This window comes from Ascaphus truei, chromosome 12 (genome assembly GCF_040206685.1).
Source record: "Ascaphus truei isolate aAscTru1 chromosome 12, aAscTru1.hap1, whole genome shotgun sequence".
Lineage (NCBI taxonomy): Eukaryota > Metazoa > Chordata > Amphibia > Anura > Ascaphidae > Ascaphus > Ascaphus truei.
Genome location: NC_134494.1, coordinates 40,622,824 through 40,642,411, shown reverse-complemented (window position 1 = coordinate 40,642,411; position 19,588 = coordinate 40,622,824). Strand labels below are relative to the sequence as shown.

Here is a 19,588-nt window from a genome sequence, read left to right as displayed (position 1 = left end):
CAATATCCGACTAGCACCCTCTCTATCCACATTTAAGACCCACCTCAAAACACACCTGCTTAACGAAGCATACGAGTAGCTCCGTGGCTGATAATTAACACTTCATACATAAAGCTTGGCCCCCTGCAGACGCACTTATCAGAAAGCCCTTCTACTGTCTCTGTACGTTCTTCCTACTTGCCAATTAGATTGTAAGCTCTTTGGAGCAGGGACTCCTCTTCCTAAATGTTACTTTTAAGTCTGAAGCACTTCTGCCCTTTATGTGTTATTTATATTATGTTAATTATATGATTGTCACGTGTATTACTGCTGTGAAGCGCTATGTACATTAATGGCGCTATATACATACATACAGTTCTCCCTACCTGCCACTTAGATTGTAAGCCCCTCGGGGCAGGGACTCGTTTTCCTAATGTTACTTTTATGTCTCAACTGCTTATTCCCATTATGTGTAATATTATTGTGTCACATGTATTACTGCTGTGACACGCTGAGTACATAAATGGCGTTATATAAATAAAGATATACATACACGCATACAATCTCCCTCCTGGCTGTCTCTCCCTGCCCCTATCTCTCTTTCTCCCTCTCTGCCCCTGTCTCTCTCTGCCCCGTCTCTCTCTCTCTGCCTGTGTGTCTCTCTATGCCCCTGTGTGTCTCTTTCTCTGCCCCTGTGTGTCTCTCTTTCTCTGCCCCTGTGTGTCTCTCTTTCTCTGCCCCTGTGTGTCTCTCTTTCTCTGCCCCTGTGTGTCTCTTTCTCTGCCCCGTGTGTCGCTCTCTCTGCCCCTGTGTCTCTCTCTCTCTGCCCCTGTGTGTCTCTTTCATTGCCCCTGTGTGTGTCTCTCTCTCTCTGCCCCTGTGTGTCTCTCTTTCTCTGCCCCTCTCTCTCTCTGCCCCCGTGTGTCTCTCTTTCTCTGCCCCTGTGTGTCTCTTTCACTGCCCCTGTGTGTCTCTTTCACTGCCCCTGTGTGTCTCTTTCACTGCCCCTGTGTGTCTCTCTTTCTCTGCCCCTCTCTCTCTCTGCCCCTGTGTGTCTCTCTTTCTCTGCCCCTCTCTCTCTCTGCCCCTGTTGTCGCTCTTTCTCTGCCCCTCTCTCTCTCTGCCCCTGTGTCGCTCTTTCTCTGCCCCTCTCTCTCTCTGCCCCTGTGTGTCTCTCTTTCTCTGCCCCTGTGTGTCTCTTTCACTGCCCCTGTGTGTGTCTCTCTCTGCCCCTGTGTCTCTCTTTCTCTGCCCCTGTGTGTGTCTCTCTCTGCCCCTGTCTCTTTCTCTGCTCCTCTCTCTGCCCCTGTGTCTCTCTTTCTCTGCTCCTCTCTCTGCCCCTGTCTCTTTCTCTGCTCCTCTCTCTGTCCCTGACTCTCTGCCTCTCTCTCTCTCTCTCTGCCCCGGGGGTTGATGGGAAGTGATATTATTATAGTAGGGCCGTGAGGTCACAAAAAAGGCGGGCCCGTCGTGCGCCACAGCCAATCACAGGAGGCCCCCGAGGGGGCGGGAGTGCGCGCGCATGCGCGGGAGAGGGAGACGCGACATCTTGCACAGAGAGACACAGAGGAAAATAAAGAGACAGCTCAGGATAAAAGAGACAGCGACCGCTGCTTAGAGAGAGTAAACCAGGTACAGACACCGTGCATCCAGAGACAGCTCCCGCTCCCTGAGAGACAGCTCCCGCTCCCTGAGAGACAGCTCCCGCTCCCTGAGAGACAGCTCCCGCTCCCTGAGAAACAGCCCCACTCACCCCGAGAGACAGCCCCCCTCTGCCCCCCTCACCCTCCCGCTCCCCGAGAGACAGCCCCCCTCACCCTCCCCGAGAGACAGCCCCCCTCACCCTCCCCGAGAGACAGCCCCCTCTCACCCTCCCCGAGAGACAGCCCCCCCTCACCCTCCCCGAGAGACAGCCCCCCTCACCCTCCCCGAGAGACAGCTCACCCTCCCCGAGAGACAGCCCCCCTCACCCTCCCCGAGAGACAGCCCCCCCTCACCCTCCCCGAGAGACAGCCCCCCCTCACCCTCCCCGAGAGACAGCCCCCCCTCACCCTCCCCGAGAGACAGCCCCCCCTCACCCTCCCCGAGAGACAGCCCCCCCCTCACCCTCCCCGAGAGACAGCCCCCCCTCACCCTCCCCGAGAGACAGCCCCCCCTCACCCTCCCCGAGAGACAGCCCCCCCTCACCCTCCCCGAGAGACAGCCCCCCTCACCCTCCCCGAGAGACAGCCCCCCTCACCCTCCCCGAGAAACAGCCCCCCTCACCGAGAAACAGCCCCCCTCACCCTCCCCGAGAAACAGCCCCCCTCACCCTCCCCGAGAAACAGCCCCCCTCACCCTCCCCGAGAGACAGCCCCCCTCACCCTCCCACTCCCTGAAAGACAGCCCCCCTCACCCTCCCCGAGAGACAGCCCCCCCTCCCGCTCCCCAAGAGACAGCCCCCCCTCCCGCTCCCCAAGAGACAGCCCCCCCTCACCCTCCCGCTCCCCGAGAGACAGCCCCCCTCACCCTCCCCGAGAGACAGCCCCCCTCACCCTCCCCGAGAGACAGCCCCCCTCACCCTCCCCGAGAGACAGCCCCCCTCACCCTCCCCGAGAGACAGCCCCCCTCACCCTCCCCGAGAGACAGCCCCCCTCACCCTCCCCGAGAGACAGCCCCCCCTCACCCTCCCCGAGTGACAGCCCCCCCTCGCCCTCCCCGAGAGACAGCCCCCTCGCCCTCCCCGAGAGACAGCCCCCCCTCGCCCTCCCCGAGAGACAGCCCCCCCTCGCCCTCCCCGAGAGACAGCCCCCCCTCGCCCTCCCCGAGAGACAGCCCCCCCTCGCCCTCCCCGAGAGACAGCCCCCCCTCGCCCTCCCCGAGAGACAGCCCCCCCTCGCCCTCCCCGAGAGACAGCCCCCCCTCGCCCTCCCCGAGAGACAGCCCCCCCTCGCCCTCCCCGAGAGACAGCCCCCCCTCGCCCTCCCCGAGAGACAGCCCCCCCTCGCCCTCCCCGAGAGACAGCCCCCCCTCGCCCTCCCCGAGAGACAGCCCCCCCTCGCCCTCCCCGAGAGACAGCCCCCCCTCGCCCTCCCCGAGAGACAGCCCCCCCTCGCCCTCCCCGAGAGACAGCCCCCCCTCGCCCTCCCCGAGAGACAGCCCCCCCTCGCCCTCCCCGAGAGACAGCCCCCCCTCGCCCTCCCCGAGAGACAGCCCCCCCTCGCCCTCCCCGAGAGACAGCCCCCCCTCGCCCTCCCCGAGAGACAGCCCCCCCTCGCCCTCCCCGAGAGACAGCCCCCCCTCGCCCTCCCCGAGAGACAGCCCCCCCTCGCCCTCCCCGAGAGACAGCCCCCCCTCGCCCTCCCCGAGAGACAGCCCCCCCTCGCCCTCCCCGAGAGACAGCCCCCCCTCGCCCTCCCCGAGAGACAGCCCCCCTCGCCCTCCCCGAGAGACAGCCCCCCTCGCCCTCACCGAGAGACAGACCCCCCTCGCCCTCCCCGAGAGACAGACCCCCCTCGCCCTCCCCGAGAGACAGACCCCCCCTCGCCCTCCCCGAGAGACAGCCCCCCCTCGCCCTCCCCGAGAGACAGCCCCCCCTCGCCCTCCCCGAGAGACAGCCCCCCCTCGCCCTCCCCGAGAGACAGCCCCCCCTCGCCCTCCCCGAGAGACAGCCCCCCCTCGCCCTCCCCGAGGGACAGCCCCCCCTCACCCTCCCCGAGGGACAGCCCCCCCTCACCCTCCCCGAGGGACAGCCCCCCTCACCCGACAGCCCCCCCTCACCCTCCCCGAGGGACAGCCCCCCTCACCTTCCCCGAACACAGCTCACCCTCCCCGAGGGACAGCCCCCCTCCCCCTCCCCGAGGGACAGCCCCCCTCCCCCTCCCCGAGGGACAGCCCCCCTCCCCCTCCCCGAGGGACAGCCCCCCTCCCCCTCCCCGAGGGACAGCCCCCCTCCCCCTCCCCGAGGGACAGCCCCCTTCACCCGCCCGCTCCCCGAGACAGCCCCCCTCACCCTCCCGCTCACTGAGAGACAGCCCCCCTCACCCTCCCGCTCCCCGAGAGACAGCCCCCTCACCCTCCCGCTCACTGAGAGACAGCCCCCTCACCCTCCCGCTCCCTGAAAGACAGCCCCCCTCCCGGTCCCCGAGAGACAGCCCCCCTCACCCTACCGCCCCCCGAGAGACAGCCCCCCTCACCCTCCCGCTCCCCGAGAGACAACACCCCTCACCCTCCCCAAGAGACAGCCCCCCTCACCTCCTTGCTCCCCGAGAGACAGCCACCCTCATCCTGAGACAGCTCCCCTCAACCCTCGCTCTCTGGAACAGCCCCCCCTTTCCCTACTAGACAGCCCCCATGCCCACTGAGACAGTACCCCTCACCCTCCCGCTCACCGAGAGAAAGCCCCCCTCACCCTCCCCGAGAGACAGCCCCCCTCACGCTCCTGCTCCCCGAGAGACAGCCCCCTCACCCTACAGCCCCCCTCACCCTCCCGCTCCCCGAGAGACCGCCCCCTTCACCCTCCCAGAGAGACAGCCACCCTCATCCTGAGAGACAGCTCCCCTCAACCATCGCTCACTGGAACAGCCCCCCTTTCCCGACTAGCCCCCATGCCCACTGAGACAGTACCCCTCACCCCTCTGGTCCCTGTGAGACAGCCCCCCTGCTCCCTGTGAGACAGTCCTGTCCCCCCCCCCACTGCCCGAGAGACAGGCTGAGGCAGCCCATTACATCTTGAGACAAACCCCTGCACCCCGAGACATCTCCCTGTATCATGAGACATGCCTTCGTGTATATTTAAGGCAGATTTCTGCACCCTGAAAGAGAGAGACCGGCCCATCAGAAACTGCTTTCTGTACTCTGCGAGACAAGACGCCCCCTACTCTGCGAGACAGACCACAGCAGGCGAACACCCTGTGAGAAAGATTACAGCCCATTTCATCTTGAGAGACAGACACTTGCATCCTGAGAGGTCCCCTCCTGTGACTGACAGGTGAGCAGTAATGGCCAGTCTACCTGCTTCCCCTGTTGGACGAGGTGGAAGGTGTTTTATCACTTCAGCACATAAAATATATATATCTCCTGCTGCTTGTGCCACTGTACATGTACGAGTAATCGCCTGGGACACGGTAATCCAATCCAGTATTATTTATGAAGGGCATTGTGGATTCCCCTTTAGAGTCAGATTAAAGAGGAATGTCATAGAACAATAATTTATACAATTTAGGGTCTTATTCTATATAGTCAGATGATAGCTATTGATTTCATTAGAGATTTTCGACTCAAAACGGCAACAGACTATATATGGGAGTATAATAAGGCGGTTAGTGTAATTGGCTTAATTAGAAAGAATCATTCACCCTTTAATTAACTGCTTACTGTGATGGTGAGGGGGTACCCAGGCCATTAATAAAGGTATTTGGCCCGGCTGGGTGCCCCTGCACCAAATTGGGAATTGTAGAGTGTCCGCTCTGCAACCCAGCATGGGTGGTAATACAGCAAATGTATTCAAAATGCCTATAAGGGGGCGAGAGTAATACTATGTATCAGCTGTATAAGCCATGTAACAGGGTGCCCCTGAGTCATAGTGGGTAAATGTAAAGGGTCAGCTCTGCGGCCCACTAATGGCTGCAACCCTGTAATTGTGTTTGAAGGGTCTGTGTGTTTCCCGTTAGGTATAAGAGGGCCACAGGTATAAGTCATGTAACAGGGTGCCCCTGAGTCATATTGTAAATATGATGTGTCAGCTCTGCAGCCCACCGCTGGCTGCAAGCCTGTAAATGCGTGTGTGTGTCCTGCTAGGAATAAGGGGATCACACGCATTATAATAAGCTACATTGAATGAGTGCGGTCATCGTTATGAATTGGTTCCGAGTGTTGCAACCACAATTACCACATCGTTATACTAAGTTACAATGTATGAGTGCGGTTGCAGTTATTTATTAGTCCGAGTATTGTAACAATGTTTCACTGCCAAACCGAAAAGAGGGAAATGTTTTATTTTTATTTTTAAACGCCAGCCGCTTTTTTGCACAGGTGCAGGGAGCTAACTTAGGCTAGGAGTATGCCAGCGCTGTGAAACGATCCCAACAATAAAGCAGTTATTAACTTTTATAAAAAGTAGTGAATGAAAGTCCCCCCTCTTTTGGTGTATTAAAATTATGAGAGGAAGGAAATTAACATTCCGACAGGCAGGGCAGCGGATACATTGGGGATTTACAAGTACATTATATGACCGGCCATTGAGTCATGCATAAACTTAAGTCAGGACCTCTAAGACATCACACTGAGATGACTCCAGAATGTCTAGGAAAGTCCGGACTTAAAAGGTACCGACACTTTAAAGTGTGAAGGGAAGTAAATGTAAACAGGTTTGCCTGCCAGATGTCCGGGGACCGGCAGCCAACATGTCGCCAGGGAAGTGGGCTTGGGTTAGGTATGCTAAGCGGCTCAGGTGCGAAGTTGGCGCATGACCGTGGCATACCTTGAAGCGTCTGCCCGGCTCCATGGAGTATGGGCGAACCTTGGCAATAGGTGGGACGCGTTGTTCCCACGCAGGGATTTGGCTGCACATTATACCGATAGGACTTTGGTGCTTTTTAAAAGTCCGTGCAGCCGATCGGGAGTGTGTTTCATCAAGTAAAGAGACATTGTGCGGTACAAACTATTCCATCATAACTAAGGATTATACCCTGCTTCAGGAGTTCGTTAGAACTAAGGATTTGCGAACGACGGAGGAGAAACAGGGGTCTCATGCTGTGCCCCTAGCCAAAGACTGTCGCACGGCTCTATTTGCGCACCAACCACGCTCCTGGGAATTGTTCCCTAGAGACTTTATTCTTGTGAATTTCGTTCCGTGGACATTTTATTTCGTTTTGCCCCATTCCAGTAAGTGTTTATTTCGTATTATTTTTGTAACTCCAAGCTGTGTGTGTTTCTCGTGTAAATAAATCACAATTTATTTTATCTCACGTTTTGTTCAATCAAAGGATCCGGGTATTTTTGTGTTCAAAGCGCTGGTCTCCCCGTGACAGGCTTTTATATTTATTTTTGACAGGATAGAAAGAAGGATTTGTTCTTGTTTGGAATGCTGGATTGAAACATCAGCTGCCTGTGTTTATCTGTTTGATTAATGATGGTGTCATAATATTTTGTAAACAAAGAAACAGACAACTATTTCTAATCCATGTGTTTTGTTGATAAGATTATTTGCCAAACATTGTAAGAGAAACCAAATCTTTTGTTTACCATATAAAACTTTAAACTTTTGAAGAATTATATTTAAATACTTACATGTACGTATTTTATTTATTTAAAGGTGTCACTTGGCTACATTTAACCTATTAAACATGTCAATGTCCTCAGTTCGCTTTTGTCCGAGGTTGGACTGACCCTTTAATCCCTTTGCGGCCATACGGTGTCATGCAGGGCCCACTTGTCACCCACATACATGTGACCTGTCATGCAACACTTTCTCCCCCTAGATGCCTCCCAAAAAGTCAGTACGGAGGAGTAGAAGAACGCTGGAGCAGCCCGCGGGTAAGGAAGAGGAGCAGGAGGAGGTTCCTTCCGGGAAGCGGAGGCGGGCGCACGGTGGCGCCGCTGAGCCGGACTCTAAAAGAAGCAGCAGAAGGAAGACACCTTCCCAAACCCCACCGTGCAGCAAAGGTAATGATGCGTGGCAATGCGTCGCAGGAAGTTCGCGGCACTTGGCTGTGTGCGCAGTGATGTGACCGCCGCGGTTCTGCTTCCCGCAGGTGCGTCAGGTCAGCATGCCAACAGGCAGAAAAGCATTGTGCATTACCTGTACCGGAGCACGCTGGGGGGGAATGTTCGGGCAAAGGTGAGGTGCTGTGGCAACAGATGCTGTATTTGTGTCTCCTCCCTATATTTACCTGCGTGGGTTTCCTGCCTATAGCCACTCGCCTGTGCTGTTGCCCTCCCTGTACCCGCCCGCGTGGCTCTGCCTGGTTCATCTTGTCTCTGTTTCTCCTTACAGTGCCTCCAGACCCCCTTCCTGCGCTCTCTTGCCTCCTACATACTGTATCGCACGAACAGCCCCTTCGACCGGAGAGTCACCACGCTTGAATGGCACCCCACGCACCCAAACACGGTGGCCGTGGGATCGAAAGGCGGAGACATCATTCTGTGGGACTACGAGGAGCTAAACAACACCTTAATTCCAGGGGTACGTCTATGTCTGTCTCCGCTCTCCACTCAGAGCAATGGCTGTATATGGCAGTCACAGCCCTCGCTGCAGCCTGTACCCTTACTCTGCTCTTATTTGCTTCCCTCACCTTTGGTAGATCGGAGCTGGAGGGTGCATCACAGGAATGAAGTTTGACCCCTTTAACCCCAATCAGCTGTATACCTCGTCTGTGGCTGGCAGCACCATTCTACAGGATTTCAATGGGCGCACTGTGCAAGTGTTCACCAACACAGAGGATTGGGCGTAAGAGAGCTCACCCTGCAGTGGGAGGGGGGGGGGTACAGGAGAGGGGTCTCTTACACAAACATTATGTATAAATTACACCTACTTATGTCCAAAATACACCTACTAACTGTAATGAGGCTTAACCTGCAGGAGAGGGGGTATCGCTAAAGGAGAAAGGGGACTAAAAAGATCACTGGGTAGGCCTCGCCTGTATAGACAGTGGGTAGGAGTAGGATAAATAGTGCAGAGTCCGTCCGTATGATGCTCTTAATATGTGTAAGGGACAAAAGAGAGGCATCACTGGGATAACTTTCTCAGGGTATAGATAAGAGAGAGAGGCATCACTGGGATAACTTTCTCAGGGTATAGCTAAGAGAGAGAGGCATCACTGGGATAACTTTCTCAGGGTATAGCTAAGAGAGAGAGGCATCACTGGGATAACTTTCTCAGGGTATAGCTAAGAGAGAGGCATCACTGGGATAACTTTCTCAGGGTATAGATAAGAGAGAGAGGCATCACTGGGATAACTTTCTCAGGGTATAGATAAGAGAGAGAGGCATCACTGGGATAACTTTCTCAGGGTATAGATAAGAGAGAGAGAGGCATCACTGGGATAATTTTCTCAGGGTATAGCTAAGAGAGAGAGAGAGGCATCACTGGGATAACTTTCTCAGGGTATAGCTAAGAGAGAGGCATCACTGGGATAACTTTCTCAGGGTATAGATAAGAGAGAGAGGCATCACTGGGATAACTTTCTCAGGGTATAGATAAGAGAGAGAGGCATCACTGGGATAACTTTCTCAGGGTATAGATAAGAGAGAGAGGCATCACTGGGATAACTTTCTCAGGGTATAGATAAGAGAGAGAGGCATCACTGGGATAACTTTCTCAGGGTATAGATAAGAGAGAGAGCGGGGCATCACTGGGATAACTTTCTCAGGGTATAGAAAAGAGAGAGAGAGGCATCACTGGGATAACTTTCTCAGGGTATAGATAAGAGAGAGAGGCATCACTGGGATAACTTTCTCAGGGTATAGATAAGAGAGAGAGGCATCACTGGGATAACTTTCTCAGGGTATAGATAAGAGAGAGAGGCATCACTGGGATAACTTTCTCGGTATAGATAAGAGAGAGGCATCACTGGGATAACTTTCTCAGGGTATAGATAAGAGAGAGAGGCATCACTGGGATAACTTTCTCAGGGTATAGATAAGAAAGAGGCATCACTGGGATAACTTTCTCAGGGTATAGATAAGAGAGAGAGGCATCACTGGGATAACTTTCTCAGGGTATAGATAAGAAAGAGAGGCATCACTGGGATAACTTTCTCGGTATAGATAAGAGAGAGAGGCATCACTGGGATAACTTTCTCAGGGTATAGATAAGAGAGAGAGGCATCACTGGGATAACTTTCTCAGGGTATAGATAAGAAAGAGAGGCATCACTGGGATAACTTTCTCGGTATAGATAAGAGAGAGAGGCATCACTGGGATAACTTTCTCAGGGTATAGATAAGAGAGAGAGGCATCACTGGGATAACTTTCTCAGGGTATAGATAAGAAAGAGAGGCATCACTGGGATAACTTTCTCAGGGTATAGATAAGAAAGAGAGGCATCACTGGGATAACTTTCTCAGGGTATAGATAAGAAAGAGAGGCATCACTGGGATAACTTTCTCAGGGTATAGATAAGAGAGAGAGAGAGGCATCACTGGGATAACTTTCTCAGGGTATAGATAAGAGAGAGAGAGAGAGGCATCACTGGGATAACTTTCTCAGGGTATAGATAAGAGAGAGAGAGGCATCACTGGGATAACTTTCTCAGGGTATAGATAAGAGAGAGAGCGGCATCACTGGGATAACTTTCTCAGGGTATAGATAAGAGAGAGAGAGGCATCACTGGGATAACTTTCTCAGGGTATAGATAAGAGAGAGAGAGGCATCACTGGGATAACTTTCTCAGGGTATAGATAAGAGAGAAGTGTTCTTTAGAACAGAAGGAAAACTACAACACACGGAACATGTTCTGAAACTGGAAAGTGTGAGACTCCAGGAGATGTGACCGTCCCTCTCCTCTGAAAGCGATATGATGACACACACACCCCCCACCCACCGGTGTTGCCCGATTTTAAAAGGCAATTTAAAAAAAATAAAGTTAAGTTGAAAAGTACATACTCGCCTTATAATCGGGCCCGCCAACTTTGTGAGCCTATCAGTAGTTGGAGGTAGGAGGGTAAAACGGAAGAGGGTCGCTTTATTTGTGTGTGTGTGTGTGTGTGTATGTATTCGGGTTAGGAAACGTGGAGACGGCATCTGTACAGTAACTGCAATTACAAACAGGCATTGGAAGTATGTCTGCATGGATGTCCCACACACCCAGAGCAAAGGAACAGACTGTGCACCTCCCATTACTCCGTACAAGGTGCTTCCAAACATGGTAATACTAAGTTGTTCCCCTCCATATACAAGCCAGGGTACTACAGGCCCTCCCAAGTGCATCCGTGACATTTTGCTGCCTCTCCTCGATGTATCCTAAATCCATACACATGCACTCCATTCCTTTAACAGGAATACGTGCGGGTTCTGGCTCTGCCGTATGGTCCACTAATGGGAAGAAAGGGTAGCAGATCTCCAAGGGAATGTTCCAAGTGATTACGTTGAATAAATGACCAAACGTTTTGGTCCAGCATAGTGGGCCTTTCTGAAGGTGGGACGGTGACCTTTCTGAAGGTCCATTATGCACATGTGGTAAAAGCAAATATGTGGCTGCTTTTCTTTCTTTGAAAACGAATTGCAAGTTGTATTTTTTTGGGAGGTCTCTGAACGGTGGAGTGTTTGTCTAGTGTTTTCTTTCCCCTTATCCCACCCTGTCCTTATCAGAGAGTCAATAGAAATAAGGAAGAGCAGAGAGAGGGGGAGCTCTGCCTGACCATTCTCTTGTAGAACACACAGTGACATCAGTGAGCAGCCAGTGGAAATCATACCCCTTCCAAGTCTCCGCTCACCGTGTTTACATAACAACTCAGGTGGCTGATTTTGATTTAAAAGAAATAATAATCACCCAGATGTGGTCTCTTAAATATGTCCCTAGCATTAATACACGTTGATTCTAGGAGGCACTGCCCCCTTAAACATGTCCCAGCCATTAGTACACTTAGCTCCTAGGAGGGACTGGCCCTTTTAATATGTCCCAGCCATTAGTACACTTAGCTCCTAGGAGGGACTGGCCCTATAAATATGTCCCTGCCGTTAGTACACCACTCCTAGGAGGGACTGACCCTATAAACATGTCCCTGCAATAAGTACACTGTGGTCCTAGGAGAGACTGACCCATTAAACATGTCCCTGCCATTAATACACTTTAGTCATTGGGGGAATTGCTCCTTTAACTGCCTGTGCTATATTGTCTCCCAGCATGTGGTATTGCAGCCTGGATGTATCTACCCGTCAGCAGTGTGTGGTGACTGGAGATAACGTGGGTAACGTGGTCTTGCTAGAGACGTGTGGGAAAGAGGTGGGTATTGTAGTCTGCGTGGTCTTTGGTCTTCTCCCTCCCACCTCCCTCTCCTCCTCCTCCTCCTCTCATGGCTCTGTGTACCAGCTCCTGACCCACAGTGACTCTCGTCACTGCTCATTGTCACCCTAAGGAGTGCAGGGTGATCAGAGTGCATGAAACGGTCAGTGTGCTGGTGACTGACTCCAACTTCTCTGTGGTCAGGTTTGGAAGCTGAGGCTGCACAAGAAGAAGGTGACGCATGTTGAATTCAACCCGCGCTGCGATTGGCTGCTGGCGACGGCCTCCGTGGACCAGACTGTGAAGCTTTGGGACCTGAGAAACATCAAAGACAAATCCAGCTGCCTGCACACCTTGCCACATGGACGCGGGGTGAACTCTGGTAACCGTTAATCCCCCGAGTGTGTGTGTGTGTGTGCACCTTGCCACATGGACGTGGGGTGAACTCTGGTAACCGTTAATCCCCCGAGTGTGTGTGTGTGCACCTTGTCACACGGACGCGGGGTGAACTCGTAACCGTTAACCCCCCGAGTGTGCGCGCACCTTGCCACATGGACGCGGGGTGAACTCGTAACCGTTAACCCCCCGAGTGTGTGTGTGTGTGTGTGTGCACCTTGTCACACGGACGCGGGGTGAACTCGTAACCGTTAACCCCCCGAGTGTGCGCGCACCTTGTCACAGGGACGCGGGGTGAACTCTGGTAACCCTTAACCCCCCGAGTGTGTGTGTGTGCGCACCTTGTCACACGGACGCGGGGTGAACTCGTAACCGTTAACCCCCCGAGTGTGCGCGCACCTTGTCACTGGGACGCGGGGTGAACTCTGGTAACCGTTAACCCCCCGAGTGTGTGTGTGTGTGCACCTTGTCACACGGACGCGGGGTGTATTCGTAACCGTTAACCCCCTGTGTGTGTGTGTGCACCTTGTCACACGGACGGGGTGAACTCGTAACCGTTAACCCCCCGAGTGTGCGCGCACCTTGACACAGGGACGCGGGGTGAACTCTGGTAACCGTTAACCCCCCGAGTGTGTGTGTGTGTGCGCACCTTGTCACGGGGACGCGGGGTGAACTCTGGTAACCGTTAACCCCCCGAGTGTGTGTGTCTGTGTGTACCTTGTCACACGGACGCGGGGTGAACTCGTAACCGTTAACCCCCCGAGTGTGCGCGCACCTTGTCACAGGGACGCGGGGTGAACTCTGGTAACCGTTAACACCCTGAGTGTGCGCGCACCTTGTCACACGGGCACGGGTGAACTCCGGTAACCTTTAACCCTGTGTGTGTATGTGTGCGCGCACCTTGATTCCTGTATAGCAGTGACGTCCCCAGCTCGTTGCAGTATCTTTTCTCTCTCTCCCTCCCTCGCAGCTTATTTTAGTCCCTGGGATGGATCGAAGCTTCTCACCACCGACCAGCACAGTGAGATCCGCGTTTACTCTGCGTCTGATTGGTCCAAACCTCAGCGCATAATACCCCACCCACACCGCCAGTTCCAGCACTTAACCGCCATAAAGGTGTGTGTTGTTTGTTTATCACACAAACCGAAGCGTGTATGTGTGTGTGTGTAAAGGAAATGGCAAAACGTTCCCTTTGCTTTTATTGGGGTGTTATTCTGTACTTTCTTTTAACATATGTTTTAAGGGCTCCCTTTTATAGGGTCTAGTGTATGGAAGGAGACAGTAATGTTCTGGGTGCCCCCTGTTCATCTCCTCCTCCAGGCCACGTGGCACCCTCGTTATGACCTAATTGTTGCTGGCCGTTACCCAGACCCCCTCTTCCCGGGGTACACGGCGGATGAGCTACGGACAGTGGATGTGTTTGACGGGCAGAGCGGGAACATTATGTGCCAGTTGTACGACCCTTATGCATCTGGCATTGTCTCGGTAAGAACCGGCTGGCACTCCCGGTGCTGTATATAATTGCAATGTGACAGTGGGAGCCTGGCACTGCTGCAGTGTGTGGCAGAGCAGTGTGTGAGAGGTGGAGGCTGACACTGCTGCAGTGTGTGGCAGAGCAGTGTGTGAGAGGTGGAGGCTGGCACTGCTGCAGTGTGTGGCAGGGCAGTGTGTGAGAGGTGGAGACTGGCATTGCTTGTGCTGTAATTGTGCAGTGTATAAATGGAGTGTGTGGCAGGGCAGTGTGTGAGAGGTGGAGGCTGGCACTGCGTGTGCTGTAATTGTGCAGAGTATAAATGGAGTGTGGCACGGCAGTGTGTGAGAGGTGGAGGCTGGCACTGCTGCAGTGTGTGGCAGGGCAGTGTGTGAGAGGTGGAGGCTGGCACTGCTTGTGCTGTAATTGTGCAGTGTATAAATGGAGTGTGGCACGGCAGTGTGTGAGAGGTGGAGGCTGGCACTGCTGCAGTGTGTGGCAGGGCAGTGTGTGAGAGGTGGAGGCTGGCATTGCTTGTGCTGTAATTGTGCAGTGTATAAATGGAGCGTGTGGCAGGGCAGTGTGTGAGAGGTGGAGGCTGGCACTGCTTGGCTAATTGTGCAGTGTATAAATGGAGTGTGTGACAGAGCAGTGTGTGAGAGGTGGAGGCTGGCACTGCTGCAGTGTGTGGCAGGGCAGTGTGTGAGAGGTGGAGGCTGGCACTGCTTGTGCAGTGTATAAATGGAGTGTGTGGCAGAGCAGTGTGTGATAGGTGGAGGCTGGCTCTGCTGCAGTGTGTGGCAGGGCAGTGTGTGAGAGGTGGGGGCTGGCACTGCTGCTGGCCAGATTGCTTGCAAAGTTATTGGCTGCACTGCTCCTACATAAGATCAGGGCACGGGTATACTGCTCCCTGTGCTGGACCTCTCTCTAATCAAAGGATGCGTTTTCTGACATATATCCCTTGTTCACTTGCTTTATCTCTCCAGGTGAATAAGTTTAACCCCATGGGAGACTTGCTGGCTTCAGGAATGGGTGAGTCTTTTCACATTGGACACACGGCTGTTGGTCAACAATGCGCTGTAGCTACATGAGTACCCTCTGTTCAGACTGTGTGTAGTTGACTGTACACATTACAGTGCTCATCCCTTTTCAGCACAGGGCCCTAATATCCCCTGACAGTGACACAGTTAATAAAGGTGTACTTCCCGGCAGGGAGATGGTTAATGGCGCCAGGCTCTGTGGATGTTTTGTAGGGACAGGGGAATGAGGCTTTTCAGAGCAGTGTTTCTGTAGAGCATTGCATCTCGCTCCCCTCACCTTTTTTACCTGGTGTAGAAAGGTGAGGCTGACGAGGAGCTGTGTTCAAAGAGTAGAAATAGTTTATTGTGCGCGTAGAATCAATACGAGTAAAATAGCCGGCTCTGTCCTCTGCGTGCATGACAAAGCAACCAAGAGTCCTCTTCTCTGATCAAGACAAAGGAATCTTATTCAGGGCTTATACTTCTATCCTAGAAAAGCTGTCACACTAATCATTCTTAGGCCGAGTCCAAAGCAGGGGAGGCCGCGCTGAGCCGTGCGGACGCTCCGCGCTGAGCCCCTGCATCCTCCATGAGGATGTCTTTAGAGGGGGCTCACGCGATCGTCCACAGGCGTGCTGAGGCGCTGGCTTTTTCAGCTGACAGCCAAGCTGTATTTCAGAGCGCTGTCGGCTGAAAACATCCAATCGCCGCGGAGCAGCATCAACGTCACGGCGCCGTGACTTCGGTGTCCCGCCTCCCTCAGTCTCCCCCCGTCTCCCGATCGTGCCCGCTGGCTCGCCTGCATAGGCATGAAATCGCGCAGATTTCAGCAGGCGAGCCTCAGCGTCGGCGCACCTCAGCCCTGCTACCCTCTCTATGGCCCCGCTACCCCCTCTATGGCCCCGCTACCCCCTCTATGGCCCCAGCCTTACTGCTAGCATTCTCTCTGCGCATGCTCCAAATACCTCCCTTTTAACATAACACGAAACAAAGGAGATGCAGTTATCTGTTGCTGGACCAGCTGTGTGGGATGCATGGTGTAAGCCTCTGCTATCCTGTCTTGTGTCAGGAATTCCAAGGTTGGCTTGTTCATGTTGCCTTGTCTCTGAGACATCAGCACGTTCTTTGCTGGATCCCACTGGCCAAGTCTTGAAACAGTCTCTCTTCTTATGAACAAACAGTCTCTCTTGTTACCCAGAATCCTCTGAGAGTAATGTCTAGGGGTGTTTCAGGTCCAACACCTAGTTATCCTGTCACAAGAAACACACTGTGCGGTGCTCATTAACACATATGGAAGTAGCTGTAGTAAGCAAAAAATGATATAAAGTCCTTAGATGGAATACCCTTTAGGTATCATGGTATGGACCCGAAAGTACATTTTGAAGATCACCCATGTAATCGAATTAAACTGGAAACATCCCACTTGGTACTGCGGTGAGGAGTTATCACACTAAAGTGTCCAGACAATTATACATCCATGTGGTATGATATCTTGAATGGTGCATGAGATATACACCAAGGACTGACGAGTAGTGCAGCATCCTTGGGCTATGATCCCAACGTCCTAGGGCACAGGTGTGCTTCAGTCTTTCATCAGGTGCAGGAACAGGTAAAAAAAAAAAAAAAGACACAGCACTACTTCCATGCAGGATAAGTAAAGATCAAAACAAGAGCGTTCCCATGGTGAAAAAATTAACACATTTATTGGATCATTAAAAAAAAAGGCATACACAGGCAGGAGGCCCACACCGACACGTTTCAAGCCTGAGCTCTTTATCGAGGTGATCACCTTACTTATACTGTATGGAAGTAGTGCTGTCGTCTTTTTTTTTTTTTTTTTTTTTTTACCTGTTCCTGCACCTAGTTATCCTGACCTGCCCCCACGAGCGACCCATAAAGGGTGTTTGTTGAAATGATGCTGCAGAGAGCTTGAGGACTGACACTCCCCCCTGACCGGCCCGGTGGGCCCCGTTTTGTGTTGTCGCAGGTTTTAACATCTTGATCTGGAGCCGTGAGATTCTGCTGATGATGAAGCAGGAGGAGATGATGAAGGCATTGAGAGACAAGGGCCACTCGGTGGGGGAGAGAAGAAAAGAACAGCGGAGCGCTCAGCCGTCCCATCCCAACACCTCCAAGGGCAAGTCCGACACCAAACTCGCACCCTCGGAAACAGAGAAAACCAAGTGTGTGGTGAATAACGCCCCTAAAACCACGCGCGGGAAACGCAAAGTACCTGACAAGTAAACCTGCGGCTGATACCTGGTCCAAATTTCACTTTTAGTCTGGGCTCTACGGGCTTGCGAGACAGCGCACAGGCGTGGCCGCTGTAACCAAACTCCAAGAGTGCCTTATTGCTCTTGTTATCTGAAGCGAGGTGTAACATCGCATCTAGTCAAAGATCTGCTTTTGAAATATTTTTGTTTTTGATGAATTCCAGGACTGCTAAAGAGTGTTTTCATTAAGGAACTTCACCCTGTTACTTCCCTTTAAAAGAATATCCCCCAAACAACAAGTGAACTTTTCAACACCTACTACCCTGTCTTGGGAGACTAGAAATGGAATAACAGCTGGATGTTCGGACGTTCCCATCTGTATATTTTGTATTTTCAGAAATCCAATATAAAATAAATCTGGGTTTTTTTTTTTTTTTTACATAACATTTTTGTATTTGTGCTGCTGCTGCTGCTGCAGGCGTCTGTTCCCTCCCTGAAGTCCTAAGAGGCTTAAATGTTTTGAACGGAGTAAGAGCCTTAGATTAATCGGCGGGATGCTGTCGGAGAAAGACATTTCATTTTACATGAAAACCGACTGTATGATCAGGTCCTAGCCTGGGCCATAAGTACTCACTATGAATATACATCCTATCTAATAATTATTTGAGCTTTTAGTTGCATGTTTTTAGCCAAAGCATGATATGTTTACCTACCAGCTTCAACGCAACCTCCGCTTGGGTTGGAAAAAAAAAAAGCACCTTTTTTCTTCTATGGCAGCCATTAATGGGTTAATCCCTGCAACTAGCAGAGGTAGGCGGACTTCCTGCTTAGACCGCCATATAAGGTGGTGTTGCCCATCCCTAGTCTGTTATTCTTGTCCTACCTTAGCCGAGGGACGGCCGTCTGCTGGTTCCCTCTTGTGCCGCCCTGACCAAGACTGTCCATTTTCTAGCTGCTGTCTGATTCTGGCCAACAAGCCGTAGACAGCCCTCTGTGGCTGCTGCAAGGCGTCCTCCCCTTGGGTCCATTGTGGCATCTAGCCTGAAGGCGTTCGACGTAACGTGGTGACGTCACTGATGGCGTAATATGGCGCCATCACAGAGCACTCTTACAGGGTGCCAAAGATGTCATTTTCAGGTTGTCCCCACCAAGGATCGATGTGGTTGCCAGGCATTTCAAAACGTATATTTTATTTCTTCTTTGTGACGGGGCCATAACCCCAGTCCAAATAGGGCTCCAAATAGGAAGCTTGTATCTGGCCGAGTCCAGCAGGGAACTGGTTAATTGCAGCTACAGACAATTAGCCGGTCTCCACCTGGCTCATCAGTCAGGTAGGAAATCCTCATGCTTAAACTGCAGGAGATCTCTTGAGCGCAGAGAGATGGTGCTGCCAGAAGAGATTCCCAGGAACTCATGGAGTTGAGCACGGGACTGGGCTGCCGGCAAGATCCCCAGGAACCTCTATTCCAGGGCACAGCGGACCATGTAACCCGCCGGAGGGCGGCCGCCCAACGGACACAAACCCAGAGACTGACACACAGAGCCCCCTGCTTACAGGTACCTGTTTGGACTTCGGAGTCATAGGTTGTCAAGAGGCCTATTCTCCCAGCCCTGCAGAGAGGGACTGGAAAGTGAGTTAGCCTTTGCAAAGGGATAGACGGTTTGTTTATTTTGGTTGCTTTCTTAAAGATGTATTGTTTGAAGCTACAAGCTGAATAAAACCCATGATTTATTTTCCACAAATATGTCTCTCTGTCTGTACCTCTGCACATGTCTCTCTGTCTGTACCTCTGCACATGTCTCTCTGTCTGTACCTCTGCACATGTCTCTCTGTCTGTACCTCTGCACGTGTCTCTCTGTCTGTACCTCTGCACGTGTCTCTCTGTCTGTACCTCTGCACATGTCTCTCTGTCTGTACCTCTGCACATGTCTCTCTGTCTGTACCTCTGCACATGTCTATCTGTCTGTACCTCTGCACATGTCTATCTGTCTGTACCTCTGCACGTGTCTCTCTGTCTGTACCTCTGCACGTGTCTCTCTGTCTGTACCTCTGCACGTGTCTCTCTGTCTGTACCTCTGCACGTGTCTCTCTGTCTGTACCTCTGCACGTGTCTCTCTGTCTGTACCTCTGCACGTGTCTCTCTGTCTGTACATCTGCACGTGTCTCTGTCTGTACCTCTGCACGTGTCTCTCTGTCTGTACCTCTGCACGTGTCTATCTGTCTGTACCTCTGCACGTGTCTCTCTGTCTGTACCTCTGCACATGTCTATCTGTCTGTACATCTGCACGTGTCTCTCTGTCTGTACCTCTGCACGTGTCTCTCTGTCTGTACCTCTGCACGTGTCTCTCTGTCTGTACCTCTGCACGTGTCTCTCTGTCTGTACATCTGCACGTGTCTCTCTGTCTGTACCTCTGCACGTGTCTCTCTGTCTGTACCTCTGCACGTGTCTCTCTGTCTGTACATCTGCACGTGTCTCTGTCTGTACCTCTGCACGTGTCTCTCTGTCTGTACCTCTGCACGTGTCTATCTGTCTGTACCTCTGCACGTGTCTCTCTGTCTGTACCTCTGCACATGTCTATCTGTCTG

At 52.8% G+C, this 19,588-nt stretch overlaps 1 protein-coding gene across 3 annotated transcripts; it reads left to right on the top strand.

Annotated features, from left to right (window-relative positions):
* The first annotated feature begins 1,478 nt into the window (after positions 1–1,478).
* Positions 1,479–18,744, top strand: DDB2 (damage specific DNA binding protein 2). 3 transcript variants are annotated; one of them, XM_075567483.1, is made up of 13 exons: positions 1,479–1,611; positions 4,758–4,948; positions 6,657–6,843; positions 7,440–7,623; positions 7,713–7,798; positions 7,955–8,143; positions 8,262–8,407; positions 11,803–11,902; positions 12,107–12,284; positions 13,269–13,414; positions 13,619–13,783; positions 14,756–14,801; positions 16,776–18,744. In XM_075567483.1, exons 4-13 carry the CDS (start codon positions 7,440–7,442, stop codon positions 17,030–17,032), a joined length of 1,497 nt encoding a protein of 498 aa, XP_075423598.1. In that variant the 5' UTR covers positions 1,479–1,611; positions 4,758–4,948; positions 6,657–6,843; the 3' UTR covers positions 17,033–18,744. The 3 variants fall into 3 exon arrangements, with proteins under 3 accessions (XP_075423598.1, XP_075423596.1, XP_075423599.1); XM_075567481.1 differs by lacking the exon at positions 6,657–6,843; XM_075567484.1 differs by lacking the exon at positions 6,657–6,843 and having other exon boundaries at positions 1,488–1,611; positions 4,762–4,948.
* The last annotated feature ends 844 nt before the right edge of the window (positions 18,745–19,588 follow it).

Bases quoted from the DNA above. Each gene is read 5' to 3' on its own strand.
- DDB2 (XM_075567481.1), top strand. From the start codon at position 7,440: ATGCCTCCCAAAAAGTCAGTACGGAGGAGTAGAAGAACGCTGGAGCAG. The intron at 7,799-7,954 runs GTGAGGTGCTGT...TTCTCCTTACAG, and splicing joins GGGGGAATGTTCGGGCAAAG to TGCCTCCAGACCCCCTTCCT. The intron at 13,784-14,755 runs GTAAGAACCGGC...TTATCTCTCCAG, and splicing joins ATGCATCTGGCATTGTCTCG to GTGAATAAGTTTAACCCCAT.